Source organism: Sapajus apella, unplaced genomic scaffold (genome assembly GCF_009761245.1).
Source record: "Sapajus apella isolate SASKATOON/1434 unplaced genomic scaffold, GSC_monkey_1.0 scaffold112, whole genome shotgun sequence".
In the NCBI taxonomy this organism is placed as follows: domain Eukaryota; kingdom Metazoa; phylum Chordata; class Mammalia; order Primates; family Cebidae; genus Sapajus; species Sapajus apella.
This window is the reverse complement of record NW_022437052.1, coordinates 11074-37513: the sequence shown is the minus strand read 5'-3', so window position 1 is coordinate 37513 and position 26440 is coordinate 11074. Positions and strand designations below refer to the sequence as shown.

General features: G+C 45.0%; 2 protein-coding genes across 3 annotated transcripts in view; one reads left to right on the top strand and one right to left on the bottom strand.

The window, feature by feature from the left end:
- Positions 1-5567: 5567 nt before the first annotated feature.
- The window catches only part of NUDT1 (nudix hydrolase 1), a 28546-nt gene continuing 7673 nt past the window's right edge, over positions 5568-26440 (top strand). For both annotated transcript variants that reach the window (XM_032259813.1, XM_032259812.1), the window contains exons 1-4: positions 5568-5572; positions 15086-15097; positions 19869-19872; positions 20306-20313. The gene's annotated coding sequence lies outside the window, so the exon portion shown is untranslated. The remainder of the gene's footprint in view (positions 5573-15085; positions 15098-19868; positions 19873-20305; positions 20314-26440) is intronic.
- MRM2 (mitochondrial rRNA methyltransferase 2) lies at positions 18318-24500 on the bottom strand. The gene is made up of 2 exons (XM_032259811.1): positions 23848-24500; positions 18318-19679 (listed from the first exon to the last, which is right to left on the bottom strand). The coding sequence occupies exons 1-2, from the start codon at positions 24170-24172 to the stop codon at positions 19237-19239; spliced, it is 768 nt and encodes a 255-aa protein (XP_032115702.1). The 5' UTR covers positions 24173-24500; the 3' UTR covers positions 18318-19236.

Below are 26440 nucleotides of genomic sequence, written 5' to 3'. Positions count from 1 at the left end.
GGGATCCATTCCTTCATCTAAGAAGGGGTCTGGGATAGACACTCACCCTGAAGTGTGGCTCCTACAGCAGGTAGGAGAGAACTGCATGGTGAAAAGGGTACTCAATTCGAAGTCAGATGATTAGGTCTCCTATTAGCACTGTGTGGTCTGAGGCCAGGGACTGCCCTGCTGTGTCTAAAACATTCTAGCTAGAAAACGAGGAATTGTATAAGGTGCCCTATTGCAAATATCTCTAGTCCCCCAAATTCTATGATGTTCTACTTACAAAACAGGTATAGAAGTGGGGTGCAGTGGCGCATGCTTGTAACCCCAGCACTTTGGGAGGCCAAGAAGGGCGAATCACCTGAGATCAGGAATTCGAGACCATCCTGGCCAATATGGAAAAACCCCTTCTCTACTAAAAATACAAAAATTAGCCGGGCATGCTGGAGGATGCCTGTAATCCCAGCTACTCAGTAGGCTGAGGCAGGAGAACTGTTTAAACCCAGGAGGCAGAGGTTGCAGTGAGCGGAGATCATGTGATTGCACTCCAGCCTGGGCAACAGAGCAAGTCTCCATCTCAAAAAAAAAAAAAAAAAAAAAAAAAAAAAAAACCAGGTAACAGAGACTGGGAAAAACAGAGAACATGGAAAATGGCAAGGGAGCAGAACATTTAAAAAAGAGAAAAATCACATGTCCTGTAAGCAAGAGTTGGTAGAACAGGCAGGGGGCTGTTATTCCTGGGATGCCAGAGAAGTGGATCTGTGGTTCCTGAAGTTCAGTGTGCCTCATCTGCAGAGGCTGTTTTACATGCAGATCCCCAGGTCCATCCCAGATGGCCTGATTCAGCAAGTCACCCCCAGTGACTCTGGTGCAAGGGGTCTCAGAACCACCCTTGAGAAATGTTGAGTGGTACTTTTCAAAGGATTAGAGCTGCCTTACTGGGCTTTCTGTGGAGGGCAGTGATCTCCCCACCTTCGGGTGCACACAAGAAAGGCAGGGCTACCCTTCTTGTTCTCTATTTCTCCAACACTCTGAAGTTCAAACAGAAACAAGACTGCTTTAGGAGCTCAAGACCCAAGTGGGGAAAGGTTGTGAGCTCCTTTCAATGTCTACCTCTTACTCTGGGCCTCACTCTTTAAACTAGAGGCCACATATCTTATCTCCAGAGAAAAGAAGGGAGAATACAAGGGTCAAATTATCCTTCTCTGCCTCTTCCATTACAACTGAGCTTTTAGAGACTAGACTCTGGATCAGTGGGAATGCCTACAAGATACTTTCTGGGCTGGAAGATAAGAGAATATACTACCCTCTCATCGAAGCCTTCAAATTCCTCCAGCTTCCATGCATCTCCCTCCTCTGAGGATCCATAACACTTGGGCTAAGTTGGTACCAATCAGCACCTGGGGTTTTATGTGGCTTGAGAAGAACTCAGACATATCTAAAAATTTCTACTTTAACAGGGTGCTCAAGAATTCCCAAAGCACCTTCACACCAACCATCCATTTAATGTCGGTAATCTCATGGAGGTGATGATGTGTCAGATAGAGAGACTGGGGATCCAAGAGGCTGGGCTGGAGAAAGGGCAGAGCTGGAGGAGAATGCAGGTCTCTGCCTCCCTCTTCCTTCCATGTCCTCATTCCCCCAGGAAAGCTGTGGCTTGGAGAGATGGGGGTGGGGCACTCCACCTCATCAAGGCTGGAGCTAGGACCAGGAGGGAGCGGGTTGTTATGGTGGCAAGTGGATGGAGCAGTGTGTTTGTTAAGCAGAGGGCCTTGTCTCAGCAGCAAGGGGAAGAGGTAACCAGCTGGGATAGAAACCAGGGAGAAAGAGGAGGCAGCAAGACAGAGTGGGGACAGTACGGATTTGGGCGTCAGGAAACCTGGAACATATGTGTGTGACCTGGAGCAAGACTCGGCTTCTCCACAGGTGAAGATGGCCTCAGTCTCCTCATCTATACATTGAGGAGGTTAAATCACTGGTCTCCAATGTACCTCCCCGCTCTAACACGGCCTTATGCATCACTGGATCCCTCCTTGAGTCTCCACCAGCCACTATCAGCAGAAGGCCGAACAATAAGCGTCAATGTGACCCAAAGACCACAGAAATTCCCTCGACTTTGAGGATAACTCTGGTGCTGTCCTCTTCCACCTCCCACCCACCACAGCCAGAAAGTTTCCTAGAAGCCTCAAAATTCTCAGGCCACAGTAGATGACAGACAATACTGCAGAAAGCCACAGTGACAAAAACTGACCAGAAGATGGAGCCAAATACCCTGGAATCCGAAAGAGTTTTATTTGTAGGGTTTTTAATTCTAGGACTACAGTGCAGAAACTAAAGCCACAAAGGCATTAACATGTGCTCAAGGTCTCCCATCTGCTCAGGGGCAGGGCTGGGAACCAGAACCCATCTCCCACCCCTGGGACCAGACAGTATTTTTTACCCTACTCTACTCTGCTGATGCTACAGGATTGTGGTCAAGCTGAGTTCATTCCAGAATGCTCTGACCTAGTTACAGCTCATTTGTATTAGGTTGATGGGGACTGGGAAAGGGGGCCATCGGTGAGAAGAGTCAGCTTAGCCAATCAGAACACTTGGGTTCCTGTAACTGGCTTCACACACCCCAAGTCCTTCCCTGGCTCTTCATAAAACTGCAGCTCTGAGATAATGGCTCAAAATCACCTGCCTGCATGGAGGACCCTGAGCAAGACACGCTGGACCTGGAAGTGAACCAGTTGGGAGTGTGGATGTGCAACAGAGTCAAACCGCCATATCCGAAGCTCTCCTCTCCACTCACCTACCCCACAGCTGTGTTGACTTCAGGCAAGTCTCTTAAGCTCGCCAAACCTATTGGCTCATCTAATAAGGTAGATGATGAAACCACAGACTTGTTGGGTTGTTTTGAGGTTACATTAAATAATTGAGATTAAAGCTCTAAGCATCATGACTGTCATATAGTAGGTGCTCAATAAATATTGGTGTTTGGTTGTTACTGCGCTGTATCAAAATGACCTAAATGAAGTGAGAAAACAAAAATGAACACAAAAGTCGTGGCTGGTGTAAGCGGACAGTTTTGTTGTGTAACCATTCCTCCTTCACTCCCTCTTCCCCAACACTGCCCCTTCTCCAATCCCTCCTGAGCTCCAGCCACCCTGTCAATGGTTCTGGCAGTGAATTAAAGCATTTCTTCTTTTTCTTGGTGATCACTTTCTGCTTTTGTGTGACAAGCAGAAAAAAAAAAACAAACTTTACCAAGATGAGGCAGGAGGGAACTGGTGGAGGTTACATGGCCAAGGCATGTGGGGATTCCCACGGAGTTTACTCTTCAGCTTCCCCTTCTCTCTCTGCTGAGCCCTCTTTTAATCATCTTTGCCAAACCCTGGAGGGAATGGTGGAGAGAAAACAGGCTCAGGTGAGAGGCTGGCTTGATGACATGACCTGCAGTGATCAGGATCTGCTTCCTCCTTGTCTACCTTTCATCCTCCCTCCCCTCCCTCTTATACGTGTATGGTTTGTTAGTTTTCAGCTTTCTGAAAGCACTTTCATATCTGTCATATTATTCCATTAGAGCCTCCCTGCCATTTTCCAACGTGAGCAGGGAAGGGATTATGAACCCATTTTATAGAAGAAGAAACTGAGGTTCACAGAAGGAAAATGACATTTCTAAAATGATACAAGAAAATCGGTGCTATGGTGAGACCAGAACCTCAGACTCCTTCCTTTCAGGCCTGCCAAGTAGGGCAGCACTGTGAATGAGGGAAACATACCAGTTCCCACATCAACACTGACATCCCAGGAAAAACCCAGAGCCCCTGCTAAGCACTGCACAGCCTGGGGTCAGCCTTTGGGGCTCCTGTCGGCTATTGGAATGGATGTGTGGCCACCTGATACAATGTAATGACACGAGAATAACCACCTATGATGCATGTACGTGTGACATGCACAAGCTAGTGCACCTGAAATTCAACAATTTACAGATGTAAGCTCCCCAGTGACCATTTATTTCTGCTCATAGCTGATGTGCCCTTTGACCCCAGTATTGTTTATCTGTGGCTCCAGACTACCTGACAGACAACATTTTCTGTAGCTCTTAATCCAGATTTCTGGCAATTCTGGAGATAGTTTCCTGCTGATAAGGCCCCTTCTCCCACTGCACCCCAACTCACAGCCCCCTGGAGGACATGCCTAGGATACAGAGAAAAAAAACTCATCTAAGCAGGAACCCAGGAACTCACACTTTAGGACAGAATCCATCTCAGCTGAGATGTATTGCTTCTGTGCACATCAACATGAGAACAAAGAATAACAGCACCTGACATCTTCCTGGGACGTTCTAATATAGACAGCTGGTTTATGAACATTATTTTACCTGAGGAGCACATCAGCCCTATGAGATAAACATTGTTAGCTCACTTGATAAATGAAGAAATGGAGGCTCAGAGAGATTAATTTCCCAAGTACTCACAGGGAGTCAGTGTCCACACAGAGTTCTTCAAATATCCCCCTATATAAGAGAGAGATGGGTCAAGCCTAGGGTAGGGGACAGAATCAAGCCCCTTTGAAGCTGCATATGCCTCCTTGTTCTCTTATCCTATGTCTCCCTCATCAATGCTGCAGCCTCAAAGAGCACACAAGCCTGAAGGGACCCCTCCACAGGGAGGGCTTCACATGGTGCTCCTCAGACAGACTCCCCCCCAGGGAGGATCCCTCCAGCCCAGGGAGCACAGGCTCCAGGGACCCGCAGCCCTGTCACCTTGTTTCGGAGCAGGAATGACAGCCATCTAAAGCCTACATCTCCATTCCTCATTAATCCACCCAGCCCTGAACTCCACAAGCACAGCTCTGTGGGATGTGTTCCTTCTCAGCAAGAGTGTTCCTTCTCAGCCTGGATTGTTTTATTCTTTCCTAAGAACCCTGACACCTTCCCCCTACCACCCTCGACAAAAAAACTTGCCCAGAGCAGACAGCACAGGGCATTAAAAAATGGGACTGCAGATGATGAGGACTGGAAGGATGATTGTATAAGGGAAAACTGAAGCCCAAGAGGGCAGAGAGGTGCTCAAAATCCTTCAGGGAGTTAGAGAACTCAAGGAAGAACCCAGGTCCCACACTTGGCCATGCATCTGCTCAGCCCCCTGGCATCCCTGGAGCGTGGGAATCAGTTTCCACAGCCCCCTTGACTTTCCCAATTACTCCTTTCCTCCTCCACAGGAAGTCTGCCCTCTGATCTGAAGACCACTCAGCCTGAGTTTAAAAGGAGGCATCCATACCAAGTGAAAAGGTGAGATAAGGCTCAGTGCAGTGGCTCACACCTGTAATCCCATCACTGGGAGGCCAACGTGGACAGATCACTTGAATCCAGGAGTTTGAAACCAGCCTGGGTGACAGGGTAAAACCCCATCTCTCCAAAAAATACAAAAATTAGCCCATCGCAGTAGTGCATGCCTATAGTCCCAGCTACTCAGGAGGCTGAGGTGAGAGGATGGCTTGAGCCCAGGAGGTCCAGGCTGCAGTGAGCAGAGGTGGTATCAAAGCACTCCAGTCTAAGCAGCAGAGTGAGACCTCATCTCAAAAAAAAAAGAAAGGGAGATGAGTTTCTCACAGCACAGCCAACTCAGAGGTATAGGTGCTCTCTTCTACCTCGCCTTTGACTCACAAACTCTCATGGTGTGTAAATATCAAGTCCCACTGCCCATCCAAGGGTAGAGGAATTGACATTTTCTATGTGGCCCTAGTGGGTAGGATTAGGGCCAGCAGGTGGAATTTATATAGAGGCAGATTCCAGCTCTATATAAAATATAACTTTATTATAGTCAGACATATTCAAAAAGGGAATAGGCTGTCTCCCAAAGCAGTGAGCTCCCCAACACTAGAAGTAACCAACTGCTGGGGATGTAATAAAACAGTTTCTCAAAGTATAACTTCCTTGCATTAGCATGTCCTAGGCAGATTCTTAAAGAGGCAGATTCCTGGGACCCACCCAAGATCCTAAATTAGACTAAGTATGGGCCTACGAACACACCTTTTTAAGCTCTTAGGTGATTCCCATGTAGGATTCTGATCCACAAATGAATGTTGGAGAATGTCTGTTCTAAAAGAATATTGGATGGAATTTGTTCCCTTCCATCTCTCAAATTCTATGACTCTCTCATTCTGTGAAATACTCATCTTCCCTGGATATTTGCATTGTATAAGGGACATCACAAAGACAAATTACTTTTGAAGCCACAAATCCATCATGGAAGACTGTTGACAAAGGAGCTATTGGGGGCAGGCAACCACAAAAGCAGCCATTAATTCTCCCTGTTCCTATACCTGAAGTGGCAGCCCTGTCACAGATCCCTGGCTGCTTATGACTCAGTGGTCCCATCCAATATCATCTCAATCTCATGCATCCAAGGCCCAAATTCCTTAGTCATGGCAGGAACCAAGGAAGAGAGAAAAATACCCACTTAACCATTCTGGAGCACAACCTGCTTTCTCTGCTAGCCCACTAGATACTTTCTGGGGTTCTCTAGAAGGATGTTATATTCTCTATCCTTCCTGTTTTCAGCCCTGAAGCGGAAAAACTGGTTGTACAAATGTCCCCTGCATCACACTCACATCATGACAAATGTTTCCAGCCAAAGCCTGGAGCTTAACCTTAAACCCCACCCCAACCTCAGCCCTTCTGATCTCCCTGTCAGCTTCAGGGAGCTTCCATAAATTGTGGAGACAGATCCAGTAATGCAACTTCTGGGAAATAATCACTTATATGTTCAAAGATGTACGTAAAATGGTATCAACTAGAGCATTATCAAAGTAATAGAGATAACAGAATAATATTAGCTAATACATATATGGCAATTACTCATTTTATTTCCTAAATACTATTTATATGTTAATTTATTTAATCCTCAGAAAACCTATGAGCTGGGTGCTAATATTCTGAGTTTATAGGCAAAGACATTGAGGCTCCAAGAGGTGAACTAGTTGCTCAGGCTCACACATCTAACCTAGATTTACACCCAAAACAGTTTGCCTCTAAAGCACATCCTCTTAAGAACTTGGTACATTTCACTTTAGTAACTGAAAAATAATTAGAAACCATTTGCATGTCCTACAGAAGGACTGGTCAAATAAATTAGAACTTCTCTAAAATGAAATATAAAGCTATTAAAAATAAGGTTAAAAATATTATTGTACTATTAGACAACATGCTCATAATGTTTGGTAATGTAAGAAACAGAGGGAATAAAACTATATTTCATATGAATAAATTTTGAATAAACGTGCATATGAAAGAAAAAATACTCTGGGGAGGTTCTTGGCAGGGAAGGCTTTCTGGAGGAGGCTGGTATTGAACCAGGGTTTGGAAAGCTACGTTAGGGGCTGGGGCACTGGCTGCAGTCCCTGACAGATGCTATGGCCACTCAGAATTACCCAGTATCAAAATCCAGACTAGGTCCTCAGCTTGAGTTGCTCAGCACTGACTGAGAGTCTAGAAATCACCATTCAGTTCTGACTCCGTTACTAAGTACAGATTGAATGTAGCCAAGGCCCATTCCCTCTCTGGGTCTGTTTTCCCATTTGTACAAAGACAATAATACCTTCCCTGCCTCTTCCTTGAGCCAGGCTGGAGGTGCAAATCTCAAGTGAAGGCTTGAGCTGAGATTCCTAAGGTGACCAATGAGTGAACAACATTGACTCTCTCTACCAACCGTTTACTGAGTCCTTACTATGGACCAGAGACTGTGCTTAATGTTTTGCAGGAATATTCAGGTCTGCCTTCATGGATATGCAACCAGTTCAGGCACTCAACACCACACTTAGAAAGGCCAACATTTGGAGGTTTAATCCCTGTGGTCCCATCTTGAAGCGTTTAATAATTTTATCTTTGAATTCCTACTTGGTAACGGAAGTCCAATGGGACAATGAAACACGTGCTGAGACATGGAGCCTCAGTTCCCCCGTGGCCCAGTGCACTTAGGTAGGGCCCAGGTACCTACAAGTACCTGCACTTACCTGGCAACTATCCCCACACCTGAGGGAGCAAAACATTAAATAGCAAATAAAAACACAATGGCAGACCAATGACACTGCGGACAAAAGGAAAAAGCTTTTTCTTTTTTTTTTAGACAAGTTCTCATTCTATCACCCAGGATGGAGTGCAGTGGCACCATCACGGCTCACTACAGCCTGGACTTCCCTGTACTCAAGGGAGTCTCCCATCTCAGCATCCCCCCCCGCCACACCCAGTAGCTGGGACTATAGGCATGCATTACCATGCCCAGGTAATTTCTGTATTTTTTGTAGCATCGGGGTTTCACCATGTTGCCTAGGCTGATCTCAGACACCAGAGCCCAAGCAATCCACCCATCTCAGCCTTCCAAAGTGCTGGGATTATAGGCATGAGCCACCAGACCCAGCCTTCTTTTCTTTTTGAATTAGAAACTCCATATTTTCATTTTGCACTGGGGCCTACAAATTGAGTAGCCAGCCATAACATTCCTGTAAGGTATGTGTTCATTTTATTCCATTTTATAAGTGAAGAAGTACAGCTTTGATAGTATGTTGCCCAAGGTAACACAGCTGGCAGTAGTTTACCCAGAATTTGAACCCAGGTCACTTTGATCCCAGAGTTCTTGATCTTAACACTGTACTATATATAGAAAGTCAGGCAACTGCACATGTGAGAAGCCCCTCCAGAGCCCTATAACCACAATCAAGGCCATTGCTATTCACATCAGGGGCAGGTTCTCACCTGGGTGAAGAAGACAAAGCCCTCACACCAGGAAGTATCTTTTCTGTCTGCTGAGAAATTATTGTGTGATCCACTAAAATGAGAGTTTCATCTGCTGTGTGAGATTCCACTCTATGAAGGAAGCTGAGTGGGCCTCATAAAAAAACCCACAAGGTGCCCATTTCACCACTTTGGTCCCTCTCTTGACTCCTGGGGACCTCAGTTGCCTCATGTTAAAATAGCAGTGGAACTGCTTACGTGGAAGTTCTTTATAAATCTGGTACAAATCAAAAGTGGTACCACTGCTATTAGATGCCATCTGACCTTGCCTGTATCAGCAGGAATTCACCAGAAGCTGGCTGTTTTCACTGTATTATTTGTCTATGCACGAGCGAATGCGCTGGGTATGGAAATATGAGTGGCTGCATCTTCTTTGAGGAGAAGCCTAGTGATCACAGGAATATCATTTGGCCTCCAAACGCTTTGTTCAGGATCCCTTCCTGCCATTCTCTAAATCAAATATGTGAGCAAAACTCTGTTCACAAAGTCGGGGAGGTGGGGGAGAAAAAAGGATAGGACCCAACCAGTAGTTCTGACTCTAGAATGAAGGAAATAACCATAATACTGCAGCTGAAACTGACTGCGTGGCTAGAATGAGGCTTGGTCATGGGCTTACTTCACCCGACAAGCACACTCCCCCTCACACTCCCAACCCAGAAATCCAAATGAGGATTCCTTAACTAGGAAACGTGATGACGGTAGGGGACTGCAAAGGGTGGGAGAAGCAGATTCTATACTGGTACCATGTTCCAAGGGCTTTATCATCTTAATCCTCACTCTGGGAAGCAGGTATTACTATTTACATTTTTTAAAAGTGGAGAACACAGCCTCAGATTGGTCATCATTAACCCATGGATTAAAGACTTAAACATAAGACCTAACACCATAAAAACCTTAGAAGAAAACCTAGGCAAAACCATTCAGGACATAGGCATAGGCAAGGACTTCATGACCAAAACACCAAAAGCATTGGCAACAAAAGCCAAAATAGACAAATGGGATTTAATTAAACTCCACAGCTTCTGCACAGCAAAATAAACAGTCAGTCGTTAGAGTGAACCAGCAACCAACAGAATGGTAAAACATTTTTGCAATCTACCCACCTAACAAAGGACTTAATATCCAAAATCTATAAGGAACTAAAACAGATTTACAAGAAAAAAAAAACCCCATTCAAAAGTGGGCAAAGGATATGAACAGACACTTTTCAAAAGAAGACATATTTGAGGCAAAGAAACATATGAAAAAATGCTCATCATCACTGGTCATCAGAGAAATGCAAATCAAAACCACACTGAGATACCATCTCACGCCAGTTAGAATGGAGATCATTAAAAAATCTGGAGACAACAGATGCTGGAGAGGATGTGGAGAAATAGGAACACTTTTACACTGTTGGTGGGAGTGTAAATTAGTTCAACCATTGTGGAAGACAGTGTGGTGATTCCTCAAGGACCTAGAAATAGAAATTCCATTTGACCCAACAATCCCATTACTGGGTATATATCCAAAGGATTATAAATTTTTCTGTTATAAGGATACATGCACGCGAATGTTCACTGCAGCACTGTTTACAATAGCAAAGACCTGGAACTAACCCAAATGCCCATCGATGATAGGCTGGACAGGGAAAATGTGGCACATATACACCATGGAATATTATGCAGCCATAAAAAACTATGAGTTCATGTCCTTTGTAGGGACATGGATGAACCTGGAAACCATCATTCTCAGCAAACCTACACAGGAACAGAGAATCAAGCACCGCATGTTCCCACTCATAGGCGGGTGTTGAACAATGAGAACACCTGGACACAGGGAGGAGATCATCACAGACAGAGGTCTGTTGGAGGGGACTAGGGGAGGGACGGTGGGGGATAGGGAGTTGGGGAGGGATAACATGGGGAGAAATGCCAGATATAGGTGATGGGGATGGAGGCAGGAAACCACATTGCCATGTATGTACCTATGCAACAATCCTGCATGTTCTTTACATGTACCCCAGAACCTGAAATACAATATATATATATATATATATATATATATATATATGAAAGAAAATGAAAAAAAACGAATATCTCTTAACAATTTTAGTCCTCACCACCAGGCCTTATTCTCCATAAAGTACTTCCATATACATTATCTTAAGAGGTGTATAAGATATCACAAGGCAAACAGAAGAGTATGTTATTATTCTCATTTATGGATTAGGAAACTGAGGCACTGAAAGAAAAGTTAAAAGACTAAGGCAAGAAGCCCACCTTCTCCACTCTCATCCTTCAGGAGGTCCCAGAGCCATACAATTAAAACAGAAACAAATCTGCCTGGCAGAATATGAGGAAGTCTTTGGGGTCTCAGAATATGCTCTGCCATCTTATAGTCTGAAACAATTATAGCTAACATTGATATAGTGCTCCCTCAATGGAGTTCATTGCCTTATCCAACCCTGTGAAGTGGGTACCATCCCATTTTACCAATTGTTAAACTGAGGTGCAGAGAGATTGGCTAAGCAGGACACACAGGCAATGAACAGTGGAACCGGGACTTGAACTGAGGCTCTCTGGCTCCAGTGCTCACTCTTGCTCTTAAACCTATATGCTGTCCTGCTTCCTAAGTGGAAACGAACAGGAAAAAGCTTACAAGCTGAAGTGGATTTTAAATGATCACTCACAGCTAATGGGGCTGCCTATGCTAGGTGGCAATGGTCCCTTACCCAGTTCCATTTGGGGGACCATGGAGCCTTGAAAATATAGAAGAAGTAAGAACCACCCAAAGTCTCCTCCTTCAATCCCAAGGAACTACAAGATGCAGGAAAAAATTAAAACTTCAGCAATATTCATTATTTTTTAATTTGTTGTCGTGTTTGTTGATTCTCTGTCCTCTTAATTTGGGTCTTGGCATCTCTTTCCCACCTTTCACCTTTGGTGCATCCTGTCCTGGTTTCCTTCCTATGGCTTCTTAACAGGACCAGTTGCCTTTCCAGGTGGGCTCTTCGTGAACTTGACTGAGCCAGCTCACAGATATTTTGTCTTCCAACTTCCCTATTTTAGATAATGAAGAGACAGGCATGCATTCAATGAATGGGACCTTTTATAGACCCTAAGCTCTACCGGAAAGAGCGGGCTTATTTTTCACATCGAATCAGGATATAACAGGATATCCTAAAAGTCACATCTCTTCAAAGGGTGACAAATCATTCTGTTACGCTGTCTGTGCTGGCTGCCTCTATCCCTCAACCTGCCCACGTTTGTCTTCTTCCCTGTAGGGCAAGATTGGCAGTTCTTAAATTATTTCTTTACTGTCTCCTGCTAAGTTCAGGTCAGAATTAGCTAACTGGGTCAACATCACTCAAGAATCCAAACCCCTTGGCTCAGTCTCTTCTTTTCATGGCTAAGAACTGAGAAGCAGTTAGTGCAGTGGTTATGTACACAGGCAGAACAGGGGTTCAATCCACTCTACCACCCTCGCACCACATTACCTCAGGCTGATGTATTAACTCCTGCAGGCTACAGTGCCTTCATCTGTAGACAGAGATGAGAGTAGCTCCATCTTTGTGGGACTATTGTGAAGATAAATAGGATACTGTGTTTACAGCCTTCAGCACAGTGGCCCGGCATGTAGTAACTACTCAGTTGATATTAGCTGTTAACATGATTAATAGAAAGTATCTCAGTACAAATCCTGTGAGGTAGGGGTCAGGTCAGAATTAGTATCCAGCTGTCTTGGGCAGGCTTCATTTAATTTGTAGAGTTTCCTTCTTCTGTTTAATGCAGCATATGGCATTAATGATGCTGGGAACAGAATTCCATAACCTTTTCTACTAAATTGGTGGATTTCAATGAAGAATGATAGAATCCCTCAGGAAAACTTCTCAAACTCCTGCACTCCTATCATCCCACTTTGGTTCCCAATGTACCTGCTTTTTGAGAGGAGCCAGTCTGAGCCACACTTGCCACCATTCCTATTTCTGAGGGCTCATGATAGGGACACTTACATGGGCCAGAGGACCCACTAGGTCTTTGTTTCCACTCCCGGGGAGTGGGCCACATTGCTTGCTTTTGGCTCCCTGGCATAAAAGCCCTTCTCTTCCTTAAAAAATAATTAAAATATTTATTGAGATAATTGTAGATTCATGTGCAATTGTTAGAAACAGAGAAATTCTGTGTACCTTTTATCCAATTTCTCCCCATAACAGCTTGCAAAACTAAGTATCCTTTCATAACCAGTATACTGATATTGATATAATCCACCTGTCTTCCTCTGATTCCTCAGTGTTCTTACATGCATGCACACACGCATTTAGTTCTATACATTTTATCATGTGTAGGTTCATGTGTCCACTACCACCGCCAGTCAAGATACTCCATCACCACAAGGATCCCTCCTGTTGCCCTTTTAAAACAACACGTATCCTACCTCCTCCCCTATCCCTAACACCTGGCAATTATTAATCTGTTCTCCATTACTAAAATTTTTGTCACTTTAATATCATATAGAATTATACCATATGTAATCTTTTAGGATTGGATCTTTTCACTCAGTATAATTCCCTGGAGATTCACCCAAGTTTTTGCATGTGTTGATGGTTTATTACTTTTCATTGCTGAGAACAATCCACAGTATAGATGTACCACAGTTTGTTTAATTTGCCAGCTGAAACACATCTGTGTTGGTTCCAGCTTGGGGCTCTTACAAATAAAGCATTTTTTACAAAAGTATCCTCTACTTATTACAAATAAAGCCACTAGGAACATTGGTGTACTCCTCTTTCCTTTCTGATCACAAATTGATAGATGCTCCTACCTGACTGAAGCCCTTGCTCCTGCTGCGGCAGGCATAACTTGTCACCACACTATCCTTTCTATACCAACTCCTAGTGACTGTACATACTCTGTCCAGATGCTCCCTGCAGACATTCATCTCTAAGTAGGCACCTCTCATTCCTTTCCCCTTAAAGAAACACAACAGAACAAGCATGAGTTAGGGAACCAGACAACCTAGGCTCATACTGCAAGGGTTCTGCCAGGTATAGTTGTAAAATCTTGAGCAAGTCACTTAGCCTTCTGAATCTTTCATGCTCATCATAATAAAGTAATTAATCATTGTTGAGGTCACTTAGCCTTCTGAATCTTTCATACTCATCATAATAAAGTAATTAATCATTGTTGAGGTTTCTTTACCAACAGTGTATAGTGACAGTGCAATGAAATGGTGAAATGCAGAAACTCTGCTACCAAGCTGCCTGACTTTAAATCCTGGCTCTACCATTTGTCAGCTCTGTGACCCCAGGTAATTTATTTAACCTCTCTGTGCCTCAATGTTTCCATTTATAAATGGGCATGTCAACAGTACCTGTCCCATGGGGTTGTTGTGAGAACTGAATTAGTACATATAACTAATACATGTAATGCATGTTCAGAACAATGCCTGGCAAAGTGCTTGAGTTGATGAGCATAAGCTCATCTTGTTATGTGGCAGGCACTGTTCTAAGCACTTTAGGTAGACCATTTTGTTTAACCATATCAATAACTGTAACGCAAGTGTTGTTATGAGACTGATTTTACAAATAACAAAATTGAATTAAGGGAGTAAGTCACTTGCTCATAGTCATAGGCCTGGAAGATGAGGGAGCTGAGATTCCTTTTTAAGCCTGTCTTTGTTCTTAACTTCTACACCCTCCTTGCAGCCCATAAACTGGGGGTGTCATTGCCTGGCCTTACAGAGCAGTTTTGAGGATTACAGAGAAAAATGTGTCCCATGGTGCTTGGTATTCAAACTGCTCCACACGTTAGTTTGCCCTTTTAACTACCAGTGGCCAATGTACAGTAGATGATTCTGTAGTTCCATACGCAGCAGAAATTGGCCCCTTAAGACATAACTCACTAAAACAAAGGTAGCAATTTGAAGGTATTGACAGATGCATCTGCAAACATTTGCAATGCTTACCTAACTCAACAATCACAACCAGATTTGGGACAAGTTCATCCAACTCAGCCCACAATTCGTTACAACAAAGCAGCTGTCTCACTTCTTTTTGTTGCAGGACAAGCAAGACCCAAAACTGCCCAGGAATATTTTTGGCTTTGCCCAGGAAAGATGACTCTTGAAGAAGCCCTTGGCCCTGCAGCTTTGATCACTGTTTGAGTTTGCCTCTCCACCAAGCTCTATTGCCACTGTCTCCACTGTCTTATTTCTTCGTTGGTCACTGCCTCTTGATTGCTCTATTCATCCCTTTGTGGTTGCCAGATGTTGCAAGACAAGCAAGCCCCAAAATTAGGGCTTAGCCCAGGAGGGATTTTGGCTTCACCCAGGAAAGAATTCAAGGGTGAGCCAGTGGTGTTAGACAACGATCTTTTATTGAATGGTTCTGCTCCTTTCAGGGCAGAGTTCATAGGCAGTGCACCCAGCTTCCCTCTAAAACCACTTGTAGAAAGGTACACCTCAAACTTCAACTAGACTTACCCTCCACAGAGGTCTGCTCCTATCCTAGCTGAGCAACTAGATTTTTAATAATTTTGGAACTCACTTACTACATGGTTAACGTACCTCTTCTATAGAGTACATTCCCTGTGAGATTTGTTCTCATTATTCTGCCCCTCTTTAAGCACTGTGAAGCTAAAACATTCTCTTTCCATGGCAATAACCTATGTGATTTGTAAAATCATACTTTATCTATTTCCACTATACACAACAGCTTTAGAACTAGCTGGAGAGCACAGAATGGCTAATGTATACAGAAAGAGACAAAGGTGGTACTGACAAGTAGAAACAGATGATGGTTTCACTCAATTTGCAGTTTCTGTAACTGCTCTTATAAGGGTAGGCCAGTCAGATTCTCAAATGTCTGGAAAGTTCAACATTGACTTGTGAGGGTGAAATGATGGCTATAATCTACCTTCCTTTGCTTTTAGCTCAAAGGACAAATGAGTTAAGAGAATATTGAGGGTTTTTTTTAATTGACTTTAGGACTCGATTGGGTAAATGATAATTAAACATGAAGGGCCTTTCAGATTTGGCTAGACGACAAATAGCAGGGAATGATGGGCCTCAAGTTAGGTAGGGAGGAACGAATGAACCAGTGCTTGAGGAACATCAAGGATACAGTCAGAAAGTCAAACCAGTGGACAAGTTTTCAAAATTCTCCTCATATAGTTGCCAGAGGTCTTTATGACATGTTAACTAAGAAGCTTATTATTTTTAGAATTTCCTCATTTCTCAAATATCTTTTAAGTCTTTTATGAAAAGAGACATCATGTTGTTTAAAAGATAATAAAAGATCTTAGTCTCTGACATCTGTGAAATATCGCACTTGTTGAGTGCCCACTGTGGGTACAATTTTATTCTGGGTTTTTCTAACCTGAAGAATTCCAGTTTAAAATTCAGAACACTTCTAGAAATAAAATAAAATAAAAAAAAAAAGGCTATTTCTCAGGTGGAGACATCAATAGCAACTACCTATAAAATAGCTCTCCCACAAAAAGGTCTTTCATTAACAACAAGTACAAAAGATAGCATCTTCTTTCGGCATTAGGAAACCATGAGATCTTGTTATTTGATAATAGGATTGAAAAATTCATGTTTGTACGCCTAGCACTGATTTCAGATTCGTAGTAATGCCATCTATACAAATTACAATTTCACATTTCAGAGGCCTGTCAACCTGGATATCTATGCTTTAAAAAAAAAAAAAAAACTATCAAAAGCAAGTAAGGAAAATATAGCTTGTCTTTAATACATTTCTAAGATATTATGTAAAGGAAAATAAAAATTGTTTCATAGAGGTTTCTACTTATTTTAGATCAAATTAATAAAGTTTCTCCTAATCACAGCCTTTAAGAAACTCAATAGTAGGAAAATAAGCATTTACCCTAGTAACACCTGAATATTTTACCTATTAAGGTGTTAAGTGAATTGGAAAGACATATATTAATTAGTAGTAAATCTTAGACACTAAAAATTTAAAAGGAAAATACTGCCAAAAGTGTAGCTGTTACCCAAAACTACAACACTGTAGCTACCCCAAATAAAATAATGAAGCACATACCATCCAAAAACCATCACCATAATCCAGTAGATTCTTGACTCTTAACAAAATTTTGCTACACAGTATCAGCTTGAATCAGTCCATTATATTGCTTTTCTCTGGGCCCACTAGAAATGCAATTTATGGTACTAGGCCACCTTTCCAGTGCTCTGCAAACGATGGCACAGCATCCAACCAGGTGAGGTGAGGTAAGGTCAAACTCCACCTTCTTTTTTTTTTTTTTTTTTTAGACACAGTCTTGCTTTGTCGCCCAGACTGGAGTACGATTGAACAATCTCGGCCCACTGCAATCTCCTCCTCCCGAGTTCAAGCGATTCTCCTGCCTCAGCCTCCCAAGTAGCTGGAACTACAGGCACCCACCACCATGCCAGCTAATTTTTGTATTTTTTTTCTTTTGAGATGATGTCTCCCTCTGTCACCAGGCTGGAGTGTAGAGGCAGGATCTCTGCTCACTGCAACCTCTGCCTCCCAGGTTCAAGTGATTCTCCTGCCTCAGCCTCCCAAGCAGCTGGGATTACAGGCCCCCGCCACCACAACCAGCTAATTTTTTGTATTGTTATTAGAGATGGGGTTTCACCATGTTAGCCAGGCGGGTCTCCAACTCCTGACCCCATGAGTCTGCCACCTTGGCCTCCCAAAGTGCTGTGATTACAAGTGTGAACCACTGCACCTGGCCAGGCCCCACCATTCTTACGGTAACCCTTAACTACCTTGCAACTTGGATCCTTCCTGAGAAGGGTGTGCCTTACTCATTTCCAAATTCTCCTCCTCTCCTCCTCCCACCTCTGCCCAGCCTTTGGCTTCCCTCTAAGAAGGTGCTGTTCGTAAGGGTCTGCAATGAATTTTCCTTCTTCCTGAGAAAATGACTTCCAAGTTGTGTGCCCCAGGAATGAAATGGGATAAGAAGAGAATGAGGTGGAGTAGGGCAAGAGTCCTTGGACTTAACTACCTGACTGCAACCAAAAATAAAATGAAAAGTAAAAACATCTGACCTGCAGCTTCCTTCCTGGAGCTGGACTGAGCCCCAGGTCCCTGATGGAGATTCCTGAGTTTCTAGACTTCCACCACTCGTTCTTGGAATGTTTTTTTGTTTTTGCTCTTTTTGAGATGGAGTTTTGCTCTTGTTGCCCATGCTGGAGTGCAATGGCTCGATCTCGGCTCACTGCAACCTCCACCTCCCAGGTTCAAGCGATTTTTCTGCTTCAGCCTCCCAAGTAGCTGGGATTACAGGCATGCGCCACCACGCCTGGCTAATTTCGTATTTTGAGTAGACATGGGGTTTCTCCATGTTGGTCATGCTCATCTCCAACTCCTGACCTCAGGTGATCTGCCAGCCTCAGTCTCCCAAAGTGCTGGGATTACAGGCGTGAGCCACCACATCCCACCAGTCCTTGGAATTTAATCATAGTTACAGTCAACAAATTCTTCTTGAGGGACAAGTACACTCCAGGAAACGGCTTTGAGGAAGCCAGTTTTAAAAAACAAAACTTAAAAGCATTAAAGTCTCTATAATAAAATAATGCAATTTCTATTATTTTATTAAATATAAAGCTGCATCAAGTTCCTAGAAGAGTAAACGAAAATAAACACACCACACCACTGCTTGCTTTGGCAATTACCTTTATGGTCTTGGGAGCCCAGACACCAATATTTATTTCCAGCACAAACCAAAGCACACTCAATACATGCACAAATTCAAACGATACGTCTTCCCTAATTGCTCTGGGAACTCTTGCTGCTTGAAGAATGCAAGAATTTCTAGATTATTCACCAGAAAAACAGAAGTTAGTCCCCCAGATGGAAATTTCAGATTTTTCTTTTGGTTTGGTTGTTTCTCCATTTTTGCAGAGACGGTGGGCACTTGCGGTCAGGCTGCTCTTGAACTCCTGACCTCAAGCGATCCCCCTGTCTCAGCCTCCCAAAGCCCTGGAATTACAGGCCTGAGTAGCCTCACCCAGCCCCCAGATTTTTCTACTTTACTCTAAACAGCCAAATGAAGAACTGGAAACCTGTGGATGGTGTTCTTACGCCTGTTTCTGTGTGACAGTTTAACAGTCTATAAGACGAAGTCACATGAAGGCACACATGGGCACACCCATCCCTGCCTCAATGAATCCCTTCTGATCCTTCCCATAGTCTGTCTTTCCTCATCCTTCTATCCTCACCTATCTCTTTTTCCTGGTAACTTTCTCTTAACAAATCACGATATAGAGGACTTTTTCATTTTCCATAGGCCCTGAATTTACTTTTGTCATCTCTTTTTGGTTAGAGAGAGAGAGAGAGAGAAGGAGAAAGAGAGAAAAACTCCCCACTTGTCCTGCTCCATTTCCCAGATCAGCTCAGGTCTCCCAGGAACTCTTCAGGAAGGAGCTCAGCCTACATTTAGAGCTTAAAAGGAGCTGAACCGCTATGAAAATGGCACAAGAAATCCTCACTGCTTCACAGCGCCCTTCCTTCCACAGTACTGTGTGGCCAAGAAGTACACTTCTGATGATTCTTTCCTGCTGGCTTCCGGTTTGATGATCCTTACGCTCTGGAATTCCTCTGTCAGTCTCCTCTGTAACTGGCGGCTTTGACTTCCAGCCCATGTTTTACAAAGGAATGTTCCCCCAGGGTGGAGGATGTCTGGGGTCATGCCCAGAAAGGACAGGCACAGGCTGATGAGCCTGTCGTGATCGAGGTCCCGGACCCCTGTGGCATTGGGCGCCATGTCGCTCAGAATCACATCTGCTCTCCGGCCAGGAAGCAGCTCTAGGATTCTCTGTGAGGTTCCTGGGTCAGTCACATCAGCAGGACACAGAAAAGTTGCTCCTTCCAGGGGGCATATGTGAAGAAGATCCACCCCAAGCACGAAGCCAACAGGAGAGCTGAGATCTAAGGAAGAAATGGTGAATGTGTTACCTATTTATACTCTGAATCTTTTCACAAAAATATAGTACGTGCAACATAGTGATGAAATAAAAATAAAACGTTGGCCAAGGCAAAGAGCTAATGTGCAAATAAATGAACACAGCCCTTCTCTCACTATCTATACATCCCATAAAGACACAGTGGGGGAGGTAGGGCTGTTCTTAACATCTGAGAAGCTGAGACCTAGACAGGAAGTGACTATCCTAGAGTCAGCATCAGTGATGGGCAGACCTGTGCCAGATGCTAGGACTTCTAATTCCAAATCTGCTATCATTTCAGTACCCAAGGCCAGATCCGAGGACTTCTGATTCCAAATCTGCTATCATTTCAGTACCCAGGGCTCACTCTTTACGAAAGCGTTCTTATCTCTGAGTGGTCTTTTTTATAAACTAAAATGGAAAATAGACCAGGCGTAGTGGCTCACACCCGTAATCCCAGCACTTTGGGATGCTGAGGTGGGCAGATCACCTGAGGTTAGGAGTTCGAGACCAGCCTGGCCAACATGGTGAAACCCTGTCTCCACTAAAAATACAAAAATTAGTCATGCTTGGTGGCACGTGCCTATAGTCCCAGCTACTCGGGAGGCTGAGGCAGGAGAATCGCTGGAACCCAGGAGGTGGAGGTTGCAGTTAGCCAAGATTGGGCCACTGCAATCCAGCTTGGGTGACAGAGAAAGACTCCATCTCAAAAAAAAAAAAAAAAAAAAAAAAGACAAGAATATACTAGTACTTAAAGTGCCTCTGGTTTAAATAAATAAATCCATTATCCAGCTTAATCCAATTGCTTTCAATGTAGAAACTAATGGAAACAAGTCAAGATGGGGAAAATGAACAGATACAAAATAACGTACAAAAACTGATACTGGCTGCGTGCAGTGGTTCACACTAATAAATCCCGGCACTTTTTGAGGCTGAGGTGAGAGGACTGCTTGAGCCCAGGAGTTCCAGTCCAGCCTTGGCAACATAATGACATCCTGTCTCTATAAAAAACCATAAAAATTAGCTGGGTCTGGTGCCATGTGCCTATAGTCTCAGCTACTCGGGAGATCCAGCTAAAATGAGGCATGAGATGTCCCATTTTCCTGGGCTGAAGATTGAGGGTTTTCACCTTTGAAAAATGAGGTGCTCTTCAAAATACCTGGACTTCTAATGTTTAAGCCAGGAATGAAACACGAAGCCTTCCTCTCCCACCATTGGAACAGCCTTTCTGATAAGCAGACTGAACAAGAAAATCTGTGACTGTGCCCTTAGCTTATCAACTCTGACGTTTCTCAACAGAACCACGCCCCTCCTCAGTGGAGGGGACTGGAGAGATGGGGACACTGAGCTTGTGAAGAGGGGCTTTGAATGTAGGTACAGAGGGAGAAGGGGGGAGGTAGACACTGAGATCAGTTACGGGCAACAAGTCTTGTTTTAGGTAGGCGAAGCAATGGAATCTTTTTAGTTTTATAAGGGGTATTACCAAAATATCAGCAAGTTGGCCAGGCATGGTGGCTCATGCCTGTAATCCCAGCACTTTGGGAGCCTGAGATGGGCAGATCACGAGGTCAGGAGTTCAAGACCAGCCTGGCCAAGATGGTGTAACCCCGTCTCTACTAAAAATACAAAAAAAAAAAAAAAAATTAGCTGGGCGAGGTGGCACAGGCCTATAACCCCAGCTACTCAGGAGGCTGAGGCAGAGAACTGCTTGAACCTGGGAGGCAGAGGCTGCAGTGAGCTGAAATCATGCCACTGCACTCCAGCGTGGACACAAGAGTGAGACTCTGTCTCAAAAAACAAACAAACAAACAAGTATCAGCTTTGTGTGTGTGTATGAGACAGGGTCTCACTCCATTGCCTGGCCTCAGCTCACTGCTGCCTCAGCTTCCCCAGGGTCAAGCGACCCGTCCCACCTCAGCCTCCCAAGTAACTGGGACCACAGGCACATGCCACCACATCTGGCTAATTTTTTTTGTATTTTTTGTAGAGAGGGTTTCACCATGTTGTCCAGGCTGGTCTCGAACTCCTGACCTCAGGTGATCCTCCTACCTCAGCCTCCAAAAGTGCAGGGATTACAGGCATGAGCCACCGCACCTGGCCTCATCCCTCACTTTATGCTCCGGAGCTTTTGCTCCTGTAACATCCCACATGTTACAACCTTGGGAAGGTTCCATCGAAGGCGGCTTTGGCCACATGCTTGTGACTTCTGGGAGGAAAAGAACAGGCAGATCACCCCACGCGCTCTGCTTCTGTCACTTCCTCCTACAAGGCAAATTTTTTTGCTTCATCTTAAGAGCACTTAGGGGAAGAGAAACTACGGAAATCAGTTACTCAGAGGACTCCACAGTGATAAGCTCAGCAATAAGAAAAGGAACTGACATTTCCAACACAAATTCACTCATTTAGACAATAATTGTTGAGCTAAAAAAACAACAAAAAGGCTGTTCAGGACAAGTACGGTGGCTCATGCCTGTAATCCCAGCACCTTGGGAGGCTGAGGTGGGCGGATCACTTGAGGTCAGGAGTTCGAGACCAGCCTTGCCAAAATGACAAAACCCTGTCTCTACCAAAAATAGAAAAATTAGCTGGAGATCAATTGAACTCAGGAAATGGAGACTGCAGTGAGCCAAGATCACGCCATTGCACTCCAGCCTGGACAACAGTGTGAGCCTGTATCCCAAAAAAAAGAAAAAAAAAGGGGGTGGGTGCTGTTCAAAACCCCGAAGAGGCATATCCTGGCCTAAGTATCGGCAGGGACCACCCAGGAGATGCAGGTAGACACCAAGCGTTCATGGCAAACCTACAGCAAACCAGCAGTGAGGCTGACTTGCAGATCCAGGGGGCTAGCATTCCAGGTCTGCACTGTCAACAAATCACAAAACTCTTGAGCCTCAGTTTTCTCACCAATAAATGGGTACCAGTATCCCTACTGTAGGGAATCTGGGAATGCTCTGGGTGGACTGTCTTACCCTGTTCAAATGCCAGTGCATGTAGGTACCCTGGCTTGACAGCAGGAAACATCAATGGCAAGGATATTCATCACAGCACACGCATCCCAGCAAAAAGCCACAAGCAACCTTGATGCCCACGGTGAGGGAACTGGTAAAGAACCTAATGTACAAGCATATCATGGAATAGGGTGTAACTGTTCCCAATGATGACAGTTTCTTAAGTTGTATGGGTGGCTGGCTGATCTCATTTTTCAGGCGAATCTTTTTATATAGAAAATCTTACTCAAAACCCTAAGATATAAACAGATGAAAACTGTGTCTCAGCTTCACCCAGAGTGGAGAATCCATAGCCCTGGCCACGAAGCCTCTTCTAGGCTCCAGAGGCAGCAGCCCCAGTGGGGTCACCAGGAAGCCCTAAGGCTTACAGGACTTGGAAAGCTCTGGAGTCGATTCAGCTGTGCTGTTGGGGAGAGAGGTCAATATACCATTAAGAGCAGCCAGGCACAGTGGCTCACACCTGTAATCCCACCACTTTGGGAGGCTGAGGTGGGCAGATTGCCTGAGGTCAGGAGCTCAAGACCAGCCAGGCCAATATGATGAAACCCTGTCTCGACTAAAAAAAAAAAAAATTAGCTGGCTGTGGTGGCAGGTGCCTGTAATCCCAGGTACTCTGGAGGCTGAGGCAGGAGAATCATTTGCAGAGGTTGCAGTGAGGTGAGATCATGCCACGGCATCCAGCCTCATCAGCAACAGAACGAGACTCCATCTTGGGGAAGGGGAACCAAAAAAAAAAAAGAGTGAGTGAGTGTGTGTGTGTGTGTGTGTGTGTATTATTAAGCAAAAATAGCTCCATTAAGGCTGAAAATTAGCAAGAAGAGTATGGCCCGACATTGCTTTTGAACACGTGAGGGATCTATGCAAACACAGGCCTGGAAGGACACACACTGCCGTGCTGGAGCCATTACCTCCAGGAGGTATCATGTGAGGTCATCTCCATTTTCACTGCACCTTTCTACCTTGTCTTTCAGTTTGAAAATGGCAGGATCCTGTTTTTATCATTACTTTTACTAAACCACCAACTCGGAAGTGGGTGCTTTCAGAAAAGGGCTCAACCATCCCACATCCACTGGCAGAGGCAGCTTGCCTGTGCCCACTCAGCCTCAGGGTAGCCAGAAGGTGCCAACAGCCGTGCAGAGCTCCCACCTGTGCCTGTGGCATTGACCTTCCGCACCGCCACCTGACTCCAGGCCCCAGGAGCTGCCCCACAGTCTAACACCCGAAGGCCAGGCCGCAGAATCTGGTGCCTCTCATTCATCTCCAGGAGCTTGAAGGCGCTTCGACACCGATAACTCTCCACCTTCGCAGCCTTCACAAATGGGTCCCTAAGATGCCGAGCCAGCCACAGGTGCTCAGCACCTGTCCGATTCTTGCAGTGACTCCTGGCAGTGTGGAACCCTTTAGGCTGAAAGGAAGCACGCACCAGCTTCAAGAACCTGGTAGGAGAGAAGAGGAGCAGGCAGGTTGGCATCACACAGATCAGCAGGTCATGAGCTGGGAGGGCCCTCGGTTCAACTCATTCGTTTCTAGAGATGAGGCATCAAGACCCAGGAGGGGAGGTGAACTGACAAAGCAATACAGTCAGAAAGCAGGCATTGCAGGCCGAACTGTGTCCCCACAAAATTCATGTATTGATGTCCTAACCCTCAGTACCTTAGAATATGAGTGTATTTGGAGACAGGGCCCTTAAAGAGATGACCAAGTTAAAACAAGGTCATATTGGTAGGCCTTATTCCAACAGGACTAATGTCTTTATAAAAAGAGATTAGAGGCCAGGCATAGTGGCTCACACCTATATTCCCAGCACTTAGGGAGGCCAAGGCAGGTCTTGGATCATCTGAGGTCAGGAGTTCAAGACCAGCCTGGCCAACATGGTGAAATCTTGTCTCAGCTAAAATTAAAAAATTACAGGCATGGTGGCAGGCGTCTGTAATCCCAGCTACTCGGGAGGCTGAGGCAAGGGAATCGCCTGAAACCGGAAGTCAGAGGTTGCAGTGAGCCGAGATTGTGTCACTGCACTTCAGCCTAGGCAACAGAGCAAGGCTATGTCTCAAAAAATAAACTAATTAATTAAAGTAATATTCTTTTCTCATCTGGCAAAAAACGTTCATTGGGCTGTGAGAGACTGCAAGAAAACCTCCTAAGGACAGGTCCTTGCCTGAGTAACCTAGTTCCAGGGCTTTGGCAGCTGGCACAGACGATCTGGCCTGTCACATTTCGTTTTTTTTTTTTCTTGAGACATGGTCTCGCCCTATAGCCCAGACTGGAGTGTAGTGGCAAGGTCATGGCTCAACACAGACTTGAAGTCTTGGGCTCAAACAGTCCTCCCACCTACACGTCTTAAATAAAATTGAACTAAACCCGTGTGAATTGCTGAAGGACAATTTCCAAGATTCTCTGGACAAGCTGTGCTGTAACAATATATTCACAGCCCACAATAGCTAAGCAGGTAAAAGCTATACACACCTCCCCTGTTTAACTCTGAGTACAACCTCACCAAGTAAGTTCTATGCCCTTTCTTTTTTTTGAGACAGAGTTTCACTCTGTCACCCAGGTTAGAGTGCAGTGGTGGCTCACTACAACCTCCAGCTCCCGCGTTCAAGCAATTCTCCTGTCCCAGCTTCCCAAGTAGCTGGGATCACAGGCACCCACCACCACATCCAACTAATTTTTGTATTTTCAGCATAAATGGGTTTCACCATGTTGCCCAGGCTGGTCTCAAACTCCTGATCTCAGGTGATCCACCCACCTCAGCCTCCCAAAGTGCTGGGATTACAGGTGTTGAGCCACTGTACCTGGCCATTTTTCTTTTTGTGTTTTTAGACAGGGTTTTGCTGTCACCCAGGCTGGAGTGCAGTGGCACAATCACAGCTGCCTGCAGCCACAACCTCTGGGGCTCAAGAGAACCTCCCACCTCAGCCTCTTGAGTAGCTGGGACTACAGGTGTGTACCACCACTTCTGGCTAATTTTTCTATTTTCAGTAGAGATAGGGTTTCACCATGCTGGCCAAGGTGGTCTCCAACTCCTGACCTCGGGTGATTCGCCCACCTTGGCCTCCCAAAGTGCTGGGATTACAGGCATGAACCACCTCGTCCGGCCACTTTTTGGTTGTTTGGTTTTCAACAGGCAGAGTTTTGCTAACACCCAAGCTGGAGTGCAGTGTGGCAATCACAGCTGATTGCTGCTATAACCTCTGAGTCTCCAGTGAACCTCCCACCACCTCAAGCCTCCTGAGTAGCTGAGACTACAGGTATGCATTTCCATGCCTGGGCTTTTTTTTTTTTTTTTTTTTTTTTTTTTTTTTTTAGTTTTTAAAAACTTTTTTTAGAGATGGCATCTCACTATATTGCCTAGGCTGGTCTCGAACTCCTAAGCTCAAACGATCCTCCCGCCTCAGACTCCCAAAGTGCTGGGATGACAAGTGTGAGCCACCAAGCCCGATCTCCATGGCCATCTTCCTAATTAAAAAAAAAGTTACTACCCCCATGGCTCCAAAACCAAAGCTTCTAGCTTCTGCAACACCTAAGTGTGCCAACCAGCCAGGAGGCACTGACTGGTGACCATGAGTCGCTGTCTTCACCTGGCTGAAGAGGTCTCCCGGGAGAACGGCACAGGCCGGTCCACGGGGCGAGAGCACACTCGACAGCCCCGGAAGCGTGGGCACTGGAGCTACCCGGCCCACGAAAGGAACCCCCCGGCGCGGCCCCGGGCGCCTCGGATCCGGGCCCCGGCGCTGCT

Coding starts and splice junctions, on each gene's coding strand:
- MRM2 (XM_032259811.1), bottom strand. CDS start 24,172: ATGCCAACCTGCCTGCTCCTCTTCTCTCCTACCAGGTTCTTGAAGCTG. Junction 19,680..23,847: donor GGTCAATGCCACAGGCACAG/GTGGGAGCTCTG, acceptor TTTCTTCCTTAG/ATCTCAGCTCTCCTGTTGGC.